The sequence below is a fragment of the Quercus robur genome, chromosome 3, assembly GCF_932294415.1.
Source record: "Quercus robur chromosome 3, dhQueRobu3.1, whole genome shotgun sequence".
Classification (NCBI taxonomy): Eukaryota; Viridiplantae; Streptophyta; class Magnoliopsida; order Fagales; family Fagaceae; genus Quercus; species Quercus robur.
The window spans coordinates 25383115-25408007 of NC_065536.1; the positions used below are offsets into that span (position 1 = coordinate 25383115).

Below are 24893 nucleotides of genomic sequence, written 5' to 3' on the forward strand. Positions count from 1 at the left end.
ATAATACTAATTAAATTAAGACTAATTTGATGTAAATACAGAAATTGATGAATAATACTAGTTAAACTAAGATTAATTTCATATAGAAGATTGAATATTATAGTTGAATCAAAAGGAACTTACTTTAACTTGGATATATGATTATGCATAGTTAAGTACAGTTATAATCTAAATTTTAATTTTATATATTCTTTTTAAGAGAAAGAGATAGATAGATATTATTTGGTGTGTGGCTTAGTAGGAGATTAGTCATCATTAATGATTTATCACATTTGCTGCATTTTATTTGAAACATCTTAGGGTTTTAATTGGGTTAAATTTTTATTGATCTCCTATTTTAAAAGCCTTGTTAGAAATGAAAAAGAAAAATACTAAAAATACTACAAAATGTTCACAATAAATGTGATTATGGCTATAATTGATGAATTTTAACAATTTAATTTATTTGTATTTGAATTACTTTTTTATGTGATTGGTGATATGTCAGTTAAATCTATAGTAAAATTTGTAGTATCTTTAGCATCACTCTTAAAAAAAAGCACCAATTATTTAAAAATGTTATATTTTTATAAAATTTTGGGCCTTCTACTAAGGGAGGTGGGGCCGTTTTTTAGTAGGAAAATTTTTTATTTGTTGTGGGGCCGTAGGCCTAGGCCTAAGTTGCCTAGGCCTTGAGCCGGCACAGGGACTAATTAATCATATTTTTTGAAGTGATGTGATGGCTTAGGTTTATAAGAGCATCCGGAGCTGAAAATTTAGTTATTTGGCACCACAAAAAATTATTTTATTTATTTTACCTACTCATTTTACAAAATATCCAGTAGCAATGGATTTATTTTAGCTTTCAACACAATAAAATAATATAAACATCACAATAAAATAATATATCTACTACAATAAAATAATATATCTACTATAATAAACAACAATCACAACCACCACTACCGTTGCCACTACCGCTGCCACCGACTCTTCCACCACTGCCCTCACCGTCGCCACCACATGATAGCAAATAATCATCTAGTGTAACAATAATATTTTGTTTTAACCCCAAATTATATATATACAAATTTATCTTTTAACTAAAAAATATTTCTCAATCATCATGATAGCCTATTATTGTCTAGTATAACAACATTATTATTTTTTTTAACCAAATTATATATATAAAAATTTATCTTTGACTAAAACAATCGTCTCAATTGTCTAGAAGCAATCTTGGAACAATGTGAACTATGAAATGAAGAAACTTTATAAAAAAAACATATTAAAGAGACCACATATTATAACTGGAACAATGTAATCAATAGATTACTCATATACATAACTCAAACCAAATTACAATAAAACTCACACACTCACATAAGTTCCTATGACTCATGCTTCTCAAAATATAAAAAAAGTTCCTACGACTCGCCTTGCAATTGCCATAATGTACAAATTTAATTCTTAAAAAGATACTCACTAAGGCATGATTAGTGAGATCTGTTTGTAATCTTTTAATCTTATCATTTTCCTATCCTTTCCTTAATAAGTTCAAGCCTAATCTCAATAGGAAAAGTCATTTCAACCAACAAAGAAAAAAGATGTGCTTCACCACTCTTTTTCATGCAATTTCAATCACTCTGGAAAAAGAAATCTCTCAATATGTTTACATTTTGGGTTAAACACTAGCTAATGTTGAATATTGAAGTTACTTGTAGTTCAGGTTGATTTGCCACCTGATGCCAAGGGAAAAATCTCATGACAAGAGTTTCCTTTTATCATATTCCTCAAACTAGCATCATTCAATGTACACAGACTGAAGAGAGGAAAGCAGCATAAAACGCTTCAGGTCCGCTCGATCTTTGAATTCCACTGCCAAGCTGGTGGGCATGAGCCTGCGGGTTACTGAGCTCTATGCCCTGTAGAGAGAAATGGCAATTAACATATCATTGACATGAATATGCGACAAAAAGATTAGACAAATTAAAATAGCAAAAAGGTTATGAGTAAATCCAATCAGTTTAGGATAGCAGAGAAGTTGAGCATTTAGTAAGGAATCTATTAAACATCTAGGACTTCGTTCAAAAATAAAGCTGCAGCAAATTTGAACTTGACAAACTCCCACTTAAAATAGATTCATTGCACATCCGCTACATTGGCTGGCTAAAAGACCAACTATTTATGTAGGTTTCATGCAACATAGTACCATGAACTAATTAGAAGAAAACTATACTATCCTATCCAAAACAACTTTTCCTCAGCCATTTAGTAACTTCCATTTTTGCAACATCTTACTGACCAGAAGCTTATCACTGACCATACAATATATATCCTTATCTGATTCAGCCTCTAATAGAGATTAACTCTAGGAACTTGTAATGGTTTAAATCAGTCTAAATGAGGCTCATCTCCATTTGTATTTGAACTGGACAGAAACCAGTTCATGATCAATTGTTCAGATACATGGTGCATAAAGCACCATCATTCCATATTCGCTGAGATTGTAAAAAAGAAAGTTACAGAATTTGAAAAGAAACAAAGAGAACAATAACAAACCAAGAGAGAAGGAGAATGGCATTCATGTAGCTGTCATCAACCATGAACTAAGACCTTGACCAGTATGTGTTTAAATGAGTGACGCGTTTTACACCTCAGATTTTTTGAAATAAGATATTGACCATGAACTGACACCTATTAATTTGAAATACAATTGGAGTGACAAGAAACCCTATCCTTAATTCAATTGCTAAGTTATTATACCTTGTGAAATTGAAATTTCATAGTTGACTATGAAAATAAGCATGCCAACAAACACTATCATGAGGTATGGTCAATTTTGGCATAAATTCTTATAGCAGACCTTCGGGCTTCCTACAAATGAAAATTTTAAAACAACTCAAAACTCCTGATGGTTGTAAAGCCCTCACACTCTCAGTTTTCCTATTTATATGCAAGAACTATGGAATTTCATGATATTGAATAAGAGAAAGTTTGGTCCAAAGAGGGGCTAACTTAATTACAGCAACATATGATAATGTTAGGGAAAGAGTTTCATTGAGATTTGTTTACTTTAAAACATTACTTTAAGTCATACACTTGCTTGCATTAATCCTGACCCTTCTCAACTACCCTGACCCCTTGCAATCAAAAGACATTCCTTAAAATTGAGTATATAACCATAAAACTTTAAACTGAGTGCCTAAATTTCCCCTTTACCAGCATTTTCTCAGCAGCCAACCAAAATGTTTAAACTAACTAAACATCTTGATAAAACCCCATCCAAAAAAGTTCTAACACCGAATTTCCCCCAACACACCCATTTGATTCACATGCAATTAAGTGACTTAAAGCCTCACAAACTGCATAAACGAAAAGAACACAACCAAATCACAAGGATCCCATCACAGAACAGAGTGAACAAAAAAACCACACCATTTTAATCACGAATTTAAAAATACCCAAATCACTACTCAAACCACAAACCACATATCTTAACTCGTATGTCTAAACCACAAATCATATCGCAAAAATCATTATAAAAAAATAAAATAAAATAAAATAAAAGAGAGAAAGAATAGAGTGATACCTGAGATCGGCAGAAAACCAAAGCAATGGGCTGAGAAAGGCAGCGGCGGCTTCGGCAGAGATGAGCTGGGCTTCGAAGTGGGTGAGGAGGATGATGAATGGGTCGGCGATGGTGCGTGGGTCGGCAATGGTGCGTGAGCTTCGGTGGCGGCGGTGAGGAGGTTGATGAATCGGTGAGAGCTTGTGGATGAGGATGATGGGAATCGGTGAAGCTAAAGCCTTCGTGGAGGATGAGAGTTTGAGCGCTGTCTGTGAGAGCTGAGACCTCTGTCTTTGTGTGATAAACGGAAGAAAGAAAAGAAATAGAAAAAGAATTAAATAAAGAGAGAGAAGAAATATTATTTTAATATTCGTGGGAATAAAAAATTGTTTTTTTTTTTTTTAAAAGCTTCAAGCAATCATATGCAGCCAAAGCAGCTGCATACTGCAGCTCTGAGGCTAAAATTTTTAGCTTTACCTTAATTATTGTAGAGTATTTTTTGTATTTTTGTGAAATTAAAATAGTAATATAGTTATTTAGTTTCATTATTGCTAGTGCTCCAATATAAGAAAGTTTAAAGATACGACTTTTGTGCCACAAGACCTATCATAATCATGACATATGCAATTTGAATTATGAAAAAAATGCGGTAGATCTAGTGAAAATTATAATTCACCAATCACATGTGCATATATCATCAAGTTGTGACAAAAAAAAGAGAGAAATGAAATCACTTCTGCCATAAATACCACATTGTCGATCCTAGTTATCTAAAATGGTGAAAATATAACGAAGACTCTTAAATATGCTTGTTTGTTTGATGTCTTTTTTATATTCACTTTCTTTACAAATGTAGGTCAGAACTTTTCAATTCCATTATTCAGTCATGGTAATGTACAATGGTTGTTTCTAGTTTTCAATAAAGTACTAGTCTTCAACATTTTTTATTTATTTATTTTTTGTTGAGAAATAAGTCTTCAACATTAATCCTACTATTACATAAGCCCAAATATATGAAGTCCACTGTTCTTAAACCATAGTTGCAAATTTTATTTATTACATGTAAGGTAAATGTGTTCTGTTGCATCCCTCTTTGCTTGATAATTGGAGTTGGGAGTTTTGAATTTTATGGAGGTGTGTCATGGTGACTTAATGCATAAAAGATCAAAACCTTCTCTTTTCATAAGGTCTGGGTGCCGGCTCAATGCTAAAAGCAATTGAGGCGGTCGCATAAGGCCCCAAGTAAAAAAAAAGCCCCCAAATTTCAACCAAGTTGTAATTTGGACGCGCAGGTGCGTGCGGTTCAGTGCGATTTGAACATGTATTTGGAGGAACCAAAGGAGGAGGATTTGGAGGAGTGGAAATTAGGGTTTGTGTTAGAGGAAAAGGGGAAAGAGATTGAGGATTTGATCAAAGAGAATCCTGTGATTGAAGAGATTTATGAGAACATTGTTCCGACTAGGGTTGACAAGGAGAGTTTTTGGATTAGGTATTTTTATAGAGTACATAAGCTGAAGCAAGTCGAGGAGGCGAGAGCTAAGCTCATGAAGCGAGTGATTTCCCGTGGCGAAGAAGAGGATTTGAGTTGGGATTTTGATGACGATGATGATGAAGAAAATGGCGAGAACAATAATATTAGTAATAATAATAATGTAGTTTCTCGGAATCAAGACAATGTTGTTGAAAATGTTGGTGTGAAATTGGATGAGAAAAGAGGGGATAGTGAGGAATCAGGGCGAAACGTGTCTTATTATAGCTTCTTTATGGAGCAAAGTCTCCAACTCACCTCAGACAACACTTTCCTTTTGGACATCCTCCAAAGATGAAATTGAGTTTTGTGGAAACTGCAATTGGAGTTTTTTCTGGTAAATCTCATGTTCTAATCTCCCAAAGACCTCCTTATTCCACATGAGAAAATATTTCCTAACATTAGACAACTTATTTCTCAACTAAAAGGCTCTAGATCCTGTAACTTGACTATGCCATGCCTTTTGAACTACACTCTTGCAAGAAGGATGAAGCAACCACATTCTTTCAAATCTAAAAGGCCTTTTTCCTGAAAGGTTGTATGAACTCAAAGTTAAGTAGAATAGGCCCATGGTTTGATCGAATGATTAGAAGGTTCCTAAGGGCATATCTAGGGTATGTATTCACCCATTCAACACTAGCAAAGGCTCTGTCTAATTTTTCCATGACAAAATCATCTTTTTCCCTACTATTCATCCAAGTAAATTTTTGGCCAGAAGAAGCTAGTTCACATAAGGCCAAATTAGCAATCACTTGATGAAATGACTCAGCCCCTGAAATTGTTCCTTGGTGAAAAGAGAACTTATCATCATTGTTAAATATTTGGTTAAAATCACCAATATAGAGCCAATTTGGATGAGCTAGTAATTTAAGATTCCTAAGTTTGTTCCACACTTCCTCTCTTTTAGAAAGGTTAGGATTACCATAAACGAAAGTGATAGAGAGTGGGTTACCTCGGTTGTCCACTAAATCGGTATGGACAAGATGGTTTGACTCATAGCAGATATGAAGCTTTTGCTGTGGTATCCAGGCAAGAAGAAGCCCACCACTGAGACCTTCTCTAGGTAATTCCCATGTTTGTTTGTTTATAAATAAATCAAGTTTGAGCCTAAGTTTTAAGCTTGTTTAATAAACCAACTAAGCTTAAGAAAAAAAAAATTTGTTCTTGAACAAACTCATGAGTTATAAGGCTTGATATATAACAAGTTAAGCCTAAACTCATTTATAGGCTTGACATGTGTTCACTAAATAAACTCATTACGCCTATCTTAGTTATGACATGTCCAACACCTCTTAATGCGGCCTTTTCAAATAGATTTTAAGTGCTAGAAAATATTCCTCAACACACCAACTTTTGCCCTAGTTACTAGACCTTCCTCATCTAATGTGTATTATCCTCTCTTTTCTTTCCCTTTTTTTTTTTTTTTTTTTTTTTGCTGAATCAATGTGTTATCCTCCCAAGTGCCTAGATCTCCATCTTATGTATCTTCCTTTTACCAGCACTAGCCATCCAGATTTGACCAGCCCATCAGATCTCATTATTGTCATCGTCCATTTTTCATAATAGAACCAAAATAGAATCTTAATTTGATCATTAGAAAATTATCCAGAAATGTCTCTCAAATAATTGGCATTTCTTTTCTAGCAATTTCAAAAAAAAAAAAAAAAATTATGAGCTCAGCTTAGTTGACAGAGACTCTAAAATCATTACCCATAACCTAGAGACTAGTGACCAAACTCAAATATCCCACGTAAGTGTACAATCAAAACAATACTCAGTCCATCCCTCTAGGGAGACACCAGAAAGAAAAAGATTTTCAAGAAAATTTGATCCTCAATTTTACGATTACTAGGAGTACATGGATGCATTGTTCAAAGTGATTTTTTTTTTTTTTGATACGATGTTCAAAGTGTTTTATATTCAGAATAAAGAAATGAGCCATTCTTGGTTCTACCATTTCGATTCAAGAATGTCTAAAATTTGCCTCTTCCTAACTAGTTTCTTGAATGGTGGACTATTTTTGCCCCTATCCAAAAAATTCTTGACCATGTCCATGATCTTAAATTAATGAGGCTTTTTAGAAATGGGCCTCTAGTTCATTTAATCTATCATCAATTTACAAAAATCTCCCATCTCTTTTCAAAATTTTTTTTGAACTTTAATCTCCCACGAATTCCCCATTGGAGTTATGTAATCATTCCAAATTCACCATTAAATATTATTCTCAAGAGAAATTCATGGTAAAATGGTGGGATACATTCAAAATTGCTAGAATAGTCAATTTTATTTAACAGCCAACAACTTCGCAAGCCAACAATCTCAATTTTTAATTGAAAGATCAAATATTCAATCAGAATTTTACCAAACATTCTCCAAGGAATAGGTAAAGTAAAAACCGAAGGATGCCCTCTCTCAGCTCAATGGAGAAAATGACAAAAATAGTATCCAAGAAACTGAATCCCCGGCTAGGCTATAGATTCACTTTCACAAGATCCAAGTTACTATTGTTGAGTGACTGACTATGAGCAATTCAATCAATCAAAATGTGGCCCCTACCACTTTGGAAAAATGTGAAATAATTCAAAAAGGAAGTAACATTATCAGACAACAGCACATGGGAAATTATGACTGATAGAAAAAGACATCAATCAATCAAAATGTGGCCCCTACCACTTTGGAAGAATGTGAAATAATTCAAGGGTACCACTATGGAAAAATGTGAAATAATTCAAAAAGGAAGTAACATTATTCGACAACAGCACATGGGAAATCTATATATATAATAATAGGTGAAGCAGAGAGAAAATCCAATTAGATTTCAATTGGATTCTCAATTTTGCGCCACTTGTCCTAACCAAAACTCAAAAAAAAATTTAATTAGATTATAAATTTGACTTCAATTTTGTGTTATGTATCTTATCTAAATTTTCTAATTTTTGTGCCCAAATAAATAATGCATTAACATTTAACACGGAAGCCAATAAAACCACAATAATAATGCTCATTGGCCTAAGCAAAAACATCTTACCTGCACACTTTCATGAAGATTATAAATTGGACTCCAATTTTGTGTCATGTATCTTATCTAAATTTTCTAATTTTTGTGCCCAAATAAATGATGCATTAACATTTAACACGGAAGCCAAGAAAACCACAATAATAATATTCATTGGCCTAAAGCAAGAACATCTCACCTGCACATTTTTATGGGTGATCTCAATAGAGTCTGGAGCTCTTCTAATCCCACAACCAGAACCAAGGAGTCCAACGAGAAAGACTATAAAAGTAAAACATCATCTCCTCCTAATTCCATATCTTCATCCCATGTCTCCTCCTCTCTCAACCTCTACCAACTAGATCCACACACTGCCCTCTCCTCCTCCTTACAGATTTTTTAGAGCAAGGCCGGGTTCAAACACAATGTTCAATCCCACTCTTCCTTGCTTCACACTCTCATACATTAGCGCTTCATTGGCGCCTCCAAGAAGATTCCAAGCTCAATGATTAGTTCTTATTTTTTAATAGTTTTTACTGTGTCTGGATTAAGATTTTGTTAATTTGTTAAAAGTGACAAAAATATAATCATATATATTATATTAAGTTGAAGTTCAATTTTAGAATTCAAATTGAATCAAATTAATTTCTAATTGTAGTTTAATTTTGTGCTATGTGTCCAATTTGATTTTTAAATGTTGGTGTTAAGTTACTTCCATTCATAATGCTCAATGTGGAAATTGAATCTACTAAGATAAACATCTTATCATCACAATTGTTAATATTTCCGTGCGTAAGCACGGACTACATGCTAGTTATGACTAATAGAAAAAGACATCAATCAATCAAAATGTGGCCCCTACCACTTTGGAAGAATGTGAAATAATTCAAGGGCATATATTAGAAGACAACAAACACAGTTTCCAAGTAAAAGCAATTTATCGAAGCAAAATTTGAAAAAAGTGATCCCCGTTCAAAGAAAACAATACGAATTAAGATATTGCTGTAGTTTTTGTGTTTTTGTCCTCTCATTTTATTTTTCCCTACTTCTTAAAAAAATATATTAAAAAAGTCAGATTCTTCGTTCTTACAACTTTTCATCTTATATAATTCCCACAAAAAAGAAAAAGAAAACATTTTCATCTTGTATATTTATTTAAAAAAAAAGAAGAAGCTTCATCTTAATTTCAGTTGAGAGTTTTCTTCAATTTGGTTTTTCTTTTGCTCCATTTCTCTCAAAAAAGGAAAAGAAAAGAAAGAGCTTGACGCTTCCAACTTTTCACTTTGAAGGCTAATTCTTTACATTGTTAAGTCAAGGGGGTGCAGAAAATGTGAAAAAGAACTTGCAAACTTGTGGCACAAAGGAGAGAGGTACTTTGTTTAGTTTTTTACTTTTTTAAAACAATTTATATTTATTTAAAATGTTGTTAGATTTTGGATTTTTTGTTATATTTATTTATGTGTGATGGAAGGAGTTGGAAAAAAAAAAAAATCCAACCGAAAATGGCTTCTGCCTCGTAAAATGTGGTCCCTAAAGAATTAGAAATTTTTTGTCCTTCACGTTTATTCACCAAATTGACTGTCATTTGTAGAGTTGCTCAATGGTCTGAGTGGAGTTAGCGGAAAACAACTTGTTCCTACTTCATTGATAGTTTGGTATCCGAAAGAGAAGGTACGTATGACCTTTTATTTTTACTTTTTCTCATTTGTTGCTTGATTTGATTCTTGCTATACTTTTATTTATACCACCCATAAAGACAAAGGCTTTAAGACAAAAAAAGAAGAATGGAAGCAAGAATCGTGATCCTTGTTCCTAAGGCATTACAAGAATCATCTCTATCGGACTTAATAGTAATACTAACTAATAAGCGATGATTCAGTGAATTGTATCTTAAAAAAATGTAGACTGTTTCCTTGTTCTTGTGCTCTCACTTTTTTTAAAATTTGATATTGGTTCTTGTTCTTGGGTGTCCACAGGTTTGGGTTTTCGCACAACCCGCAATCAAACTGATTAATTAGATTGGTTGGAGAAGTTCCAGACCCACCTCCAACTACATATAACCATGGGTGGAGTTAGATCCAGCTTCAGTGGACAACGATCAACTTCAATTTCGACTGAAATACAATGATCAAACAATGAACTCTAAAGTTAGAAGAACATATATTTTAATAAACCCAAAGAGCAATAAACCACAAATCCAAAGAACATAGACATAAATAGAGAGAGTTGAATAGCACAACCTACCAAAAAAAAAAAAAAAACCAACAACAAAAGAAAATCGTGCCTTAAATTGTGAATTTTTTATCACCAAATTTGACTAAACCAAAAAAGAAGACTAGGAACACAACAAAATGTTATAATATTTTCAGAATACCTTTATTTTCCGTCGTGCTGTAAATTTCAATTTGATATATTATTTTTTATTTTATAGAAATGTTATCTCTATAATATTTTCATAACAAATTCTAAATGAGAATTCGTTACTAATTTTAAAATGGACCAACGACTGATATCACTTTTTTATCCATCAATAATAGATTACTACCTATGATTTGTAGTGAAATTAATGTGAAAATATTGTGGACTTATAGATTTATTGATCAATCATGTTGGTTTTAAAGTAATCAATACAGATAAAAAAAACCAATTACAGTAATCAAAGACCAATTCTAAAAGCAACATATTTAATGCAAACAACCAAAGATACAAGATGTGGTTTCAAAGTGGACAACCAAAGAAGAATTTCTTCCATGCAAAACTCAATACAAGGACCCAATCCCACAGAAAAAAAATCAATACAAGTAAAGTATTTACAATAGTACACTTAACAAAATCTTTGAACAACTAGATTCTTTGCTATAATTTCTACAAATTTCCCCCTAGCATTCTTACTACAATAGCCCCAAAACCTCTAGAATCTCTCTAATAAAAATTTTTGCATTAACTCTTCCTCCACATGAATCAAAACCTTTGGCACTCCAAGAAACCTTCTTGAAAATTTTTTTGTAGTGAACCTCACTTGGAAGTCTTGGAAAATTTTTATCCCAATGTTGATTTTATAAAAGTATTAATCAGTTAAACCAATTATATAATTAAATTTTTACCATTTTATTACCACAAAATCTATAATTCTACAATTAAAGTAGTGAATAAAGAAGACAACAATATGATAACAAAGTGAAAAAATCAAGGAAAAAAATCCAAGAGAAAACTACTTGGAGGATCCTAATCCAAAAGAACAAATTCGCTTACAGTTGAAACATCAGTGTTAGAAATACTGAATTCAATAGTATTGTATTTCATAGTAAAGGAATATACATGAGTGCCTTTATATAGGAGACAAATGTGTGCAGTACAAGTAAGAGTTTAGTGCAAGTATATGTGTGCTATACAAGTAATCTAGGTGAGCCTAAAGCCCACAACACTATACACGTTAACAGTCCCCCTCAAACTCAAGGTTGGTGTGAGACCAACTTGAGGTTGTCAACCAAAGTACAAAGGCATCCCTTAGAATGTGACTTGGTGAAGATATCTGTAAGTTGATCTTTGGAGGAGACTAAGAAGAACTTGAGAGCACCATGGACAAGATGATAACGAATAAAATGGCAATCAATCTCGATGTGTTTAGTCCGTTCATGTAAGACATCATTGTGAACAATATGAATGACACTCTGGTTGTCACAATAAATACGAGTAGCAAAGGATGTAGACATACCTAAGTCCTTAAGAAGCCATCGTAGTCAAAGAAGCTTAGATGTGATATCAGCAAGGGCACGATATTCTGTTTCAATACTGGAGCGGGTCACAAGAGTTTGTTTATTGTTTTGCCAAGAAATCAAAGAAGAACGAAGGAGAAAGCAATAACCATTGTATAATAGAAGACAACAAACACAGTTTCCAAGTAAAAGCAATTTATTGAAGCAAAATTTGACAAAAGTGATCCTCGCTGAAAGAAAACAATACAAGTAAAGATAATGTTGTAGTTTTTGTGTTTTCGTCCTCTCATTTTATTCTTCTCTACTTCTTAAAAAAAATTAAAAAAAGTTAGACTCTTCGTACAACTTTCTATCTTATATAATTCCCATACACACAAAAAAAAAAAAAAAACTTTTTCATCTTGTATATTTATTATAAAAAAAAAAAACAAAGAAAGAAAGAAAGCTTCATCTTAATTTCAGTTTGGTTTTCATTTGCTCCATTTGACTTTGAAGGCTAATTCTTCACATTGCTAAGTCAAGAGGGTGCAGAAAATGTGAAAAAGAACTTGCGAACTTGTGGCACAAAGGAGAGAGGTACTTTAATTTGTTTAGTTTTTTCCTTTTTATTTTTAATGGAAGGAGTTGGAAAAAAAAAAAAAAATCCCAACGTGAAATGGCTTCTTCCTCATAAAATGTGGTCTCCAAAGACTATAACCAAGTCTCAAAGAATTAGAAATTTTCTGTCCTTCATGTTTAGAGTTGCTCAGCAATCCGAGTGGAGGTAGCGGAAAACAACCTGTTCCTACTTCATTCATAATTTGGTATCTTAATGAGAAGGTATGTATGACCTTCTATATTTACCTTTTCTCAGTTGTTGCTTAATTTGATTCTTGCTATACTTTGCTTGTAATAATCAGTCCCTTGTTTGGTTTTCATCTGCTTATACCACCCATAAGAAAAAGGCATTAAGATGAAACAAGAAGAATAGAAGAAAGAATCGTGATCCTTGTTCCTAAGGCATTACGAGAATCATCTCTATCGAAATTAATTGTAATACTAACTAATAAGCGATGATTCGGTAAATTGTATCTAAAAAAAGTGTAGATTGTTTCCTTGTTCTTGTGCACTCACTTTTCTCAAAATTTGATATTGGTTGTATCAAGTGGGTAGGGGTTCCACAGGTTTGGGATTTTGAGAGAGAGAGAGAGAGAGAGAGAGATTATTTGGTACTAACGCACAAATAACATAATAAACTAATGTTTCTTTGCTCAAATAGCTACAGCTACTCATTTCAAGACCATCTCATTCACACAAAAGGGAAACAAATAGGTTTTATAATTTTATTCAGGCCATTGAAATTTTCTTAATTTTGTTGTTTTGCTTTTTGCAGGTTTGAATTTCTAGGTTTTAGTGTGCTTATTTCTATGTTTGTTTCCTAAAAAAACAATGGAAAATGAAAAAGCTTTTAAAAAAAGTTGTAATATATATATATATATATATATTTTTTTTTTTTAAATTCTGCCAAATTTGGATATGAGTTGCGTAAGCATACTTGATCTCGTGTGTTAGAATTGAAATCTTGTGTACGTAGTCTTAATGATACCTATGCATCCTTACACAAAAACCAGAATTTTAGATTTCCAGATTTATCTAACCCCAAAATTTAAATACAGAATTGCATAAATAATATGAATATAACACTAAGAAATAAACAAAAACTAGATCATGGTCAAATTAACATTAGAAAACTAAGATCATGACATCAACCAAATCAAATAAGAATACTCAATCTAACATCAAAATTTGAATTATTTAGATTGTTCCTAACAAGGTAGAAAATCACGAAATAGGATATTACCTTGCTTATGGACCTAGTTTGAAGATTTTAACTAACATCTGAGTGCATATAACACAAATTTAGTTTATGATTGCAAGAGCAATGGAAAAATACAATAGAACTTTGGTATCATAACTCATTAACAAAAGATTTTCTAAAAGGGTTTTGAAAATGGCATTAAAAAGAAGTTTCTGCCTCAAAAGACTCCTAGAGAGAGGTTTTTGAAGATAAAAAAAGTGTTCTTGTGCTAGTGAGAAAGAGACTAGAGAAGAAAAAGGGAGTTTTGAAATCATATAGGCAAAAATAAATTCTCTATTTAAGTGATTTGTAATTAAGGCATAAGGTGGGTATTTATGTGTGAAAACTAGGATTTTATAGACCTTTTAAAGGGTTGTAGAGCTCCCTAGAGGTTTGGGAGCACCCCCACCAAGATTTAAGCACTTTAGGGCCTATATATGGAACTTTAAAACTGCTGAGGTGAAGCTGCAAACACGGCTTTGATCTTGCATACGTAACAATGAGCTTACGAATTTAGCTTGGCCTAGAACCCTAATTTCCTGATAGTATGTCTACCTGAAACCTTGAAAATGTGTTAAAAACATAAGAGCTGTTTAGACCCTAATTAAAATTACGGCTAGATTGTTTTTACTCTAACTTATCTAAGTGCGGAAATAAGGGTAAATGAAGCGCAATAAACGGATACTACTCTAGTGCATAAACATGAACAACAAACATTAAAAGTAAAGTACAAGAGTAAGGGAAGAGATAATGCAAACACAAGATAACACGTCGATGTGTTATCGAAGAGAAAATCGAAGAACTTGGCGAAAAACCTCTCTGCCGCCCTCCAAGCGGTAATCGATCCACTAGATAATTAGTTGGGATACATGGGTTAGCAAGAGACCCTCCAAGCCTAATATATCCGATATACCTAAGCCCTCCAAGCTCCTACTCCAACAAGACTTCTTGGAACCGTGTCTTGTCTAGCTCTCCGAATCTCGCAAGAAGCTCCATGTTGCATCTGCCATCCTTGGCTTCTTCCAATGCTTCCCAGCAGCACCAAACGATCACTTGACACTCTGAAAGGGTGTGATAAGTGTTTGGGCTATCAACCTCTCAATGGTATGGAAATGGAGAGGTAGGAGTTGAGGAAAATTCACAAGCTATTGTGTAGAGGATTGTGGGTATAACAATCTCTAACTCTTAAGGTGTTTGGCTAGGGTTTTCTCTTAGAAACACTCCTTAACATTTGTGGGTAATATGGGTATATATAGTGAGGGTACAGAAAATGTGTATCAGATAGTATAGTCTGGCAGAATAGAATGTCTCGTGGGTGTCTCGTGAGAAGGCCTTACCCGCGAGATATTCACGAGACACAGCTGTCTCCATTTGTACTGACTCTTTGCATTCTAGTCATGTATAGGGCACATGCATTACTTCGAGGGATGCTAAGTCGCGAGATACCCGCGAAAACCTCTTCAGTTTTCAATAGCTTAAGTCTTTACACTCTCTCTCTCTCTCTCTCTCTCTCTCTCTCTCTCTCTCTCTCTCTCTCTCTCTCTCTCTCTCTCTCTCTCATACAACCCTTACAATCACATCCCACAATAAATACAGGGTACAAAAGATTGATTAAAATTACAATCAAATTTGGCACGGAATTAAAGCTAACAAAACACATAGTTGTAAATCACAACTTTACACTGCCTAACTAGAAACGGCCGATACTTACTCATTGTAAATCCAAATTACGCAACATTTGTGTCCATTTTGAAGCCCTGAATGTATAATTTTTAATGGAAAAATCCTCATTAAAAAATTTCTCTTGGGGTCAACAAATATTGGCAAAAGTGTGAGGAAAAGTTCTTTTTAGCATCATTTCCTATTTGTTGTGATTACCTATGGACTATTTTGAATACTTTAATGATCTTTAGTTGACACATGTCAAGCTCCTCATTAGGGTTGGCGACTAAAGATTATTGGCTAGTGCCAAATGTGGTGTCTACAATTGCTTCATTATTGGGTTGTCTAGTAGGTCTAGGGGTTTGTTCTTCTACTTAACCTTCCTAACTTTGAGAAATTCTCTATATTTCATTGCAACAAATGTCATGTTCTCATCATTTTAATAATTATGGAATGCTCTTGTACAAACCCTCTAGTAGGCATTGGAATAATTAAGGAATACTCTTGTAAAAACATAAGGGTATTCATGACATCGAGGATCAAAGTCAGGAAACTAAACCCTTATAGAGTGTACCCATGCGTTAATACTAGTTAAAAAACTTGTTAATACCCTTATGTTTTTATATTAGAATTTATAGATTTGTTGATCAATCAAACTAGTTTTAAAGTACTAGAATTCAGTAAAAATAGTCAAACCAACCATAGTACTCAAGTACCAAATCTGAAAGCAACATACTAAAAGAAAACAACCCAAAATACAAGATTTGGTAACGAAGTGGACAACCAAAGAAGAATTTCTTCAATGGAAAACTCACTTCAAGGACCCAATCCCGTAGAAAAAATCACTAGAGGAAAATTAGTTACAATATTATACTTACAAAATCTTTGTACAACTAGACTCTGCTATAATATCTACAAATTTCCCGCTTGCATTCTTACCACAATAGCCTGAAAACCTCTCTAATCGAATTTTCTCCATGAACCCTCCACTCAAAAGAATCAAACACTTTGGCATTCCTAGGAACCTTCTTGAAAATTTTTTCTATAGTGAATCTCACCTGGAACTATTAGAAAATTTAGATCCCATTGTTGATTTTACAACTTGATTAATCAGCTTGACAATTTAACCAATTATATAATTCAATTATTACCATTTAATTACCACAAATTTAATGAGTGACTGATTAAAGCAGTAGAGTGGCGAATAAAGAACACAACAATATGGTGACAAAGTGAAAAACTGAAGGAAAAACAGTCCAAGAGAAAACCACTATGAGGTTCCTAAACCACAAGAACAAATTCACTAATAGAATCGAAATTCTTACAATTGAAACCTACACACGTTCCAAATTGCTACCTCTATTAGTGACTTACTCATGTGACCATACGTAGCTCAAATTCAGTTGGACTCTTCTATTTTGAATTCCTTCTCACGAACTTCTGGTTCTTGACTCCAAGGACCACCTTGAAAGTTTGATCTAGGAGTAACAATTGGATGACTCTATGACTTCAACCTTGATTTGTACTGTAACAGTGACAATACCATGGATGACGGTTCTCTATTTACTTTTGAGCTCACAGGTTAGATAGGCAAAGACTAGGGTTTTATTCATTATTGCCAAAACTCAACAATACTTAAATTTTATTCATTATTGCCAAAACTCTATAAATATGAACCTAACAAAATTTTCTTTTGTAGCACGAGATGAACAAAGAATAAGGTTTTTAGTTTAAGCACAAGGTATTCTAAAAATAGCATAGAGCTTGGCGGCCTTTTTCTTGAAGGAAAATCGTGCAAAGCATGGTTTGTATAGGTCCAAAATGTAGGGTAAAAGACAAAGCAAAAAATCCTGGTTCAAATAGGAACAAGAAAACAAAGTTTGACAATCTTGCTTGAGCAAACCTTGAGCGTGGACAAGCAAAGTCTCGGGTTGAATTATTTTTTGTTTTGAACGAAACTCACTTTTGTTCTAGTGAGACTCCTTTTTTTTTTTTTCTCTCGAATAAGATACACTTTCACTCGATCAAAATCTCCATAAATCAATTCTTTGAGCATCTTCATGGTAGTTTGTGGTCAACTTTAACAAGGAATGAAATACACCTAATCACGATATTTGATTACATCCATTGTCACAAAATTGGCCAACACTTAACAACTTTTGTGTTACCTACATAAACAAAAGCTTTTCTCATTCGTTTCATCTATATGTCGTTTCTTTCAGTCATCTTTTGTTTCCATCATATTTATTCTTCTATTGTTCAAAAAAAGAAAAAAGAAAAAAGTCTTCTTTGGAATTGAAGATAATCTTTTTTTAACAAAAATTTCATTTTTGTTTATATTTGTTCTTCATATTTGTTTGTGATCAATTCCAACATGAAATGTAAATTATCTACTTTATGGGTGGCTAGTTGGTTAAAAATTACATGATAATTTACTAAATAGTGGATTTTATACATATATTTTTATTTGATATATTTAATGATAACTAGTAAGGTTTGCACATGCAAGGCATGTGTTGCCCCTTGAGTGAAAAAATTTTAGATAGAATTTTTTTTTTGAAGTAGTATCATATCATGTATTTAAATTTAGAATAGTTATTTAACATGTGGCTATCTATTTAGTATGATAATTTTTTAGAACCTATTTACTAAAGATAGTATCTACTCACAAAAAATTCTACTAAGAATAATAACAAATGTTGTCATCTTCTAACAATAAACAACTAAGTTTTGATAAAACATTGTCATAATATTTAAATTTTTGCAATAAATGATGATATATGCTACAATTGAAACTCTTCATCAAATTAAGTGCTTACAACCATTTGCAATGAATATTTTGTAATTTATATTTCCTTCTTTATCATTTTATTTTATGAGCCTAATTACTACAACGCTTAACTTAATTTTTAATGAACACCTTTTTAAGAAATAAAAAAAGAATAAAATAACAACAGACATATGTCATTGAAGTTTCTATTATATAAAATTATAAATCTAGAAGATTTAAACCTCTAATAATTTAGTGTTCTGTAGGTAACAAATAAAATACTATAAATCACCATTTTTACTTTTTAAGTATGACTAACACATAAAACTCAAAATACATAGAAAATTTTTGGGATATTAAAATTTAGTGAGACATTTTAGATATTGCATAATGGAATATTCTAGGAATCATAAAATTTTGTTAGGATTTAACTAAGAGAGTAAAAGCAGGGACTATATGTTTGTGTACAAAATATAAATGAGGAAATTATTCAACTTTAAAGTTGGGGATGAAACTACTCCAAACATAAAAGGGGGAAAGTACTTTTTTCTATAATTTTTTTTTCTGCTTGTAAAACTATGTGTTTTTTACTTTAAACAATATGTTAAAAAAACCCAAGAAAGTTGTCTATAAAACAGTATATTTTGGCTCAACAAATTGGCTAAAAAAAAAAAAAATCAGGAATACAATAAATGTCACGATATTTTCTCAATACCTTTATTTTAGCTATGGTGGGCCTTGGTATGATATTTTATAATTTTATTTTAGAGTTATGTTATATCCACAACATTTTCACAATAAATCTTAGATGATAAATTATTATTGATTTTTATTTGGGACAACCACTTTAAACTATACATTAAATAAAAAAAATAAAAATAAAAAACCAACAAAAGAAAATTGTGTGTGAAGCAGTGAATTTTTGTGCACCAAATTTGACTAAACTAAAAGAGAAGTCTAGGAAGACAACAAAATGTTACAATATTTTCACAATACCTTTATTTTCAGTCGTGGTAAATTTTGGTTTGATATATTATTATTTATTTTATAGAAATGCTATCTCCATAATATTTTCAAAACAAATTCTAAATAGCAAGTTGTTACTAATTTTAAAATGGACCAACGACTGATATCACTTTTTTATCTATCAGTAGTAATTTACCACCTATAATTTGTAGTGAAATGTTGTGGACTTAGTAATTTTTTGTTTGATTTATAAGAATTTGAGATCTCAAAAATTATGATAACAACAAGTGTTACAACATTTTCACAAAAGATTTATTTTCAGTTGTGGTTGATCAGAATCTCATATTTTACTATTTTATTTTGACCTATAAAAAATAGACACCTCAATAATTGTGTATTATGAAATTTGTTGTCTCAGTATAACAATAATATATATGCTAGCTCATATAAATATTTAAAAAAGGAGCACAAACTGATGATTGAAGAAAAAAAGAAAAGAAAAAAAAAAATAAGAGGGCTAATAAAGTGATGAACATTACATATTGAATAAATAAAAAAAGTACTATAGCTACTATAGTAGCTTTTACACATTTACTTACAACATTTTCACAAAATATTTATTTTCAGTTATGGTTGGTTAGTCTCATATTTTATTATTTTATTTCAATTTATAAGAAATTGACATCTCAATAATTGTGAAAATATTGTGAAATTTGTTGTGTTAGTATAGCAATATTTTTATTTTTAGTTGTGGTTAGTTCCAGTATGATATTTTATTTTGACCTATAAGGAATTAACATCTCAACAATTGTGACAATTTGTTGTGGTAAATAACAACAATACAAAAAAAGAAAAGAAAAAAAGAGTTGATTAGGCGATATTACCGAAAAAAAGACAGTGAATAGTTCAAATTGAACAAACCAAAAAAAAAAAAAAAAAAAATGTAGCTACTACTATAGCTTTATGTATTCACACTTTTGTTATGAAGTTGTCGTGAAAAATATTGTGGATATAATATTTCTTTTTTTCACAATACCTTTATTTTTAGTTATGTTTGGTTTTAGTATGATGTTTTATTTTCACCTATAAGGAATTAATACCTCAACAATTACGAAATAGGACATTACTTCATTATCCTATGTCTATGACAAAAAATGTGTTTGCATAATTTTTGTTTTCCAATTTAATAGAATGTTCATATGATTTACTCCATTATATGCTATTTTGATAAAAATCTTATACCAATTCAAAAAAAGATGCTCACCACTGCACACCCTTGGTGCAATGGTCACTTCATAAGTATAAGTGCTTATAGGGTGTACGGGACAAGGGCTGGAGTTTAAGTCTCCAGGAGAGAGCTTCACACATATATACACTTAGATTATGTTAGAGTAGAATTTCTATCTTGTATATTAAAAAAAAAAATGCTCAATTTGACAACTATGAGTATGTCCATAAAAGTAACAACTCACATGTAAAAAGTGGGAAACGTGAAAATAACAAATTATCAAATGAAAAAGTGCGCCACCCAATCGATAAAGTAGATGGATTCACTCTTATGGGAAATAGTCCGTTGTTTCATAGTTTACCATAACCTGCCACATTCCATAAACTCCAGAAGATTGCTAAAATATAAAACGAATTTTATAGATTCAAAAAAAAAAAAAAATTAAATAAATTGGTTTTTGTTTTGTTTTATTATTATTTTGATTATATATGTTTTCCCTTTTTCAGAATTCTCATAATGCATCACAGTCCACCATCCAGGATAAAATCGAGGATAAAATTTTCGATTGGGTGCTTGCAGCACTTGGATGTTATCTGATTCGCTACAAAAGTAACGTTGATAATCTCAAAACCCGAGTTAAGGAGCTGCGAGGGGCCAGAGATAGACTGCAACGTATTGTTGATACTGATAGAGGGAATCTAATGAAAATTGAAGATGATGTTAAGAGACGGCTTACCGAATCTGATGACATAATAGCAGTGGCAGGGATAATCCTTGAAGATGATAAGAAGGGATGGTGGCTCAATATTATGTCCCGTTATCAAGTGAGCAAGAGGGCAGACAAGGCAGCATTGGAAGCCAAGAATTTGAAGAATGAGATATTAAAGATCGATGGCAATAGCGTTGGCTATCATGAGCCTACACAAGTGGTAGAGACTGCGACGTCAAATAGAGGGTATGAGGTCTTTGAATCAAGAAGGCTTATATTAACTGATGTTCTGAAAGCACTTGAAAATCCTGATATCACTAGGATTGGGGTGTACGGGATGGGAGGTATCGGGAAAACCATGCTAGTCAAAGAAGTTCTAAAACAAGCTGAGAAAGGCAAGTTGTTTGACAAGTACCTTTTTTTAGTTGTATCCAATGATCCAGACTTGAAAAGGATTCAAAGGGAAATTGCGGAGCAATTAGATCTAGAACTTGCGGTGGAGAGTGAATTAGTAAGAGCAGATAAACTGCGTCAGCGATTGAAACAAGAGAATAGGGTCCTTATAATTTTGGATGACATTTGGAAGTACCTGGACTTGGAAGCTCTTGGGATTTTCTTTGGAGATGATCAAAAGGGGTGCAAATTATTGCTGACGTCCAGACTTCAGAATACACTACGCGATATGGGTACCCAAAAGCAGTTTCCAGTTGGAATTTTATCAGATAATGAAGCGATAAGCTTGTTTGAGAAGATAGTTGGGTATTTAGCCGGTGAATTCAAATCTAAGATGCCTCGAATTGTCAAAGAATGTGCTGGATTACCAATTGCCATTACAACCGTTGCAAATGCGTTGAAAAATAGAAAAAATATAGGTGTTTGGAAGTATGCACTCAATCAGTTGAAAAAGTCTCGCCCAATAGAGATTGTGGGAACGGATGAGAAGGCCGTGTACGAAAGTATAAAGTTGAGTTACGAGTTTTTACCTGATGAAGAAAAGTCATTATTGTTGCTTTGTAGTCTACATGGAGAGGATTACGACATAATGATAGAAGACTTGTTGAAATATGCTGTGGGTTGGGACTTGTTGAAAAACGACCATAAAATAGAAGATGCTAGATCTACGGTGCACAAATCGGTTGAAGGACTCAAAGATTCTTGCTTATTGTTGGATGGTAATTATAATGGAACAGTCAAAATGCATGACGTAATTCGTGACGTCGTCATTAATATTGCAGCTGAAGAAAGGCATATGTTTACTATAAGAACTGTTGATGAATTGCAAACTCGGTCTAAACGTAAAGATACAGTTGCAATTTCGTTGCCTTACATTAATGATGATTTAGACCTTCCTAATCAGTTTGAATGTTCAAAGCTTGAGTTACTTTTGTTGTTCAGGCAAAAAGAGGGTTTCCGTTTCAGGCAAAAAGGTTTCCGTAAAGAATCTAAAGATACAGTTGCAATTCCAGATTCATTTTTTGAAGGGTTAAAGGATCTCAAAGTGTTGAAGTTATCTGGAAGCTGGTATGAAGTACTTCTACTTCCTTCATCACTTTCGTCCCTTGAAAACCTCCAAACATTGTGTTTAGACGGTGAGGTACAGAATGCAATCATAATTGGAGAACTGAAGAATTTGAAAGCTCTTAGCCTTTCATTGCCCGGTGCTGAACGGTTACCAAAAGAGATAGGGCAGCTGACTCACCTTCAGTTACTAGATTTGAGAGGATGTTCCAAACTTAAATTTATTCCACCCAATGTGTTATTTAATCTGAAGACGTTAGAAGAATTATATTTGCCAGATAATGTTGATTGGGAGGTGGAAGCACAAAGCAGTGAAAGCACAGAAAGAATTAATGCAATGGTCTCAGAGTTGGACCATTTGACTCACTTGACCAAGTTACATATATGTATTAAGAATGCAAAGATTCTTCCAAAAGCCAAGCTTTTTGAAAGGTTGGAAAGCTATAGAGTGGCCATAGGCAGTGCTTTGTTCTGGAATGAAACTTCAGAAACTTCACGAATTTTAAAGCTCAATATAATCTTGGAATCGGACTATGGGTATAAAGTATTATTGAGGAAATGTGAATCTCTCTTTTTGGTTATAATGAAGGGTGTTAAAAATAATCTATATGAATTAGATTTGGAAGGCTTTCCATGTTTGAAGCATCTCAAGGTCGAGAAAAATGATGAGATTCAGTATATTATCAAGTCTATGGGAGTTCGAGGTACTGTCTTTCCTATCTTGGAGTCAATTAAACTACAGTATGTGAACAATTTGGAACGAATAAGCTACATGCGAACAACGGAGTCTTTTTGTAACTTGAGAGTGGTAAAAGTGAGCAACTGTTGTCAGTTGGAATTTGTCTTCTCCTCATCTATGGTTGGATGCTTTTCACACCTGCAGGAAATGAATATAGAAGATTGCGAGATAATGAGTGCAATAGTTGCGATAGAAAGAGAAGAAGAAATTGAGGTCAATAGTGACGACAACATTATGTTTGCAAATCTCCAATCTCTGAGATTTAAGGAATTTATTAAAGTTAAAGGGCTTCCTTTCTGTTGTTGATTCTCTTGTACTTTTCAATGGGGAGGTCTGTTTAAGATTTAATTTTAAATTTTACTCTTTAAATGTTGATAAGTCTTCCACAACCTAAAAAATAAATAAAAAAGATAAGACTTGTATTGTTGATATGAAGACACATTTTCTTTTTGAAAATTGTACCAAATGTTCAGAAGTACTATTTTTGCTTCTTCTTTTTTTTTTTTTTGTCAATATATAATCTTTTTTAATTTGTCTCATTTATCTGTTTGTTCCTTTTTATGAAAAATAAAGGTGTTTGACCGAACCACATTTGATTAGACGTCAATATGAACATGAATTACTTGATTTTTATATTGCACCAAACTTTGGTTCAACTGAAGTAATCTGATACCTTATCATAGATCAGGGTGTAATAAGTTTGCCTAGTGGAGTGACACCTCACCATTTACTGTTTTTTAAATGGGATTGTTCTACACAATAATAGTTATAGAAGTGTACAAAGTAAGTTGGATACATTTTTAATTCATGTATTTTTGGAAGTTTTGATTGAATTTAAGTTCAATTTGTTAGAGAGAGAGAGAGAGAGTCCACTTAGGAAATTCAATTGAATTTCATCTCCAACTCGTTAGTACGGACATGATAATTGATTAAAATGTTGAAGAAATGAAAATCTGCATTGTCAGATAATACCTCTGTATTGAAGAAAGGAATTATTACTCTTCTTCCTTCATCTTTCTTATATTAGTCTCCTCTTTGTTATTAAGAATATAATTTAATTAATTTTGAGTGTACTTGTGAATTGTAGGTTGTCTTTCCAAACTTAGAGGAATTGGAAATAAAGTGTATGGATAGCATGAAGATGATTTGGCCCGACCAACTCATTTTAGATTCCTTTTGCAAACTGGAAAATTTGACTGTTTCAAATTTCACAAATCTTACAAATATTCTTCCATCCAATATGCTGAGAACACTCCAGAATCTAAAACATTAGTTGTGGCTCCATAGAAGAGGTATTTGATATCCAACGGACAAACAATGTTGAAGAAACACATGATATAGCAGCCACTGAACTTAGATCCTTAAAATTAATAAATTTAGGAAAATTGAAGCACGTGTGGAGTATGGATCCTCAAGGAATAATCACCTTTACGAAATTACGTAAAATAGAAATTAGGGGTTGTTCCAGTCTAAAAAGTGTTTTTCCAACATCTGTGGCGAAGGCTCTTATGCAACTTGAGGAGCTAGAGATAAATGATTGTGCAATGGTGGAGGAAATTGTAGCAAAAGAAGAAGGAATAGAGACAACCACTTTGTTTGAATTCCCACAATTGAAAACTCTAAGAGCATTCCCATCAGCTCTCTCAAAAAAAATGCTATTTTAACACACCAAAAA

The 24893-nt window shown here is 32.6% G+C and overlaps 1 protein-coding gene and 1 long non-coding RNA gene across 2 annotated transcripts; one reads left to right on the plus strand and one right to left on the minus strand.

Annotated features, from left to right (window-relative positions):
• Positions 1 to 1283: 1283 nt before the first annotated feature.
• Positions 1284 to 4052, minus strand: LOC126717591 (uncharacterized). Its single transcript, XR_007652659.1, has 2 exons — positions 3572 to 4052; positions 1284 to 1904 (listed from the first exon to the last, which is right to left on the minus strand). It is a non-coding gene; the product is annotated as an uncharacterized LOC126717591 (long non-coding RNA).
• Positions 4053 to 4869: 817 nt separating this feature from the next.
• Positions 4870 to 23524, plus strand: LOC126719441 (probable disease resistance protein At4g27220). The gene is made up of 3 exons (XM_050421992.1): positions 4870 to 5323; positions 9665 to 9744; positions 20759 to 23524. Exons 1-3 carry the CDS (start codon positions 4870 to 4872, stop codon positions 23522 to 23524), a joined length of 3300 nt encoding a protein of 1099 aa, XP_050277949.1.
• The last annotated feature ends 1369 nt before the right edge of the window (positions 23525 to 24893 follow it).

Excerpts from the sequence above, each read along its gene's own strand:
- LOC126719441 (XM_050421992.1), top strand. The coding sequence starts at position 4,870 with ATGTATTTGGAGGAACCAAAGGAGGAGGATTTGGAGGAGTGGAAATTA. Across the intron at positions 5,324-9,664 it reads TAGCTTCTTTATGGAGCAAA|AGTTGCTCAATGGTCTGAGT; the intron begins GTCTCCAACTCA and ends TGTCATTTGTAG. Across the intron at positions 9,745-20,758 it reads TTTGGTATCCGAAAGAGAAG|AATTCTCATAATGCATCACA; the intron begins GTACGTATGACC and ends TCCCTTTTTCAG.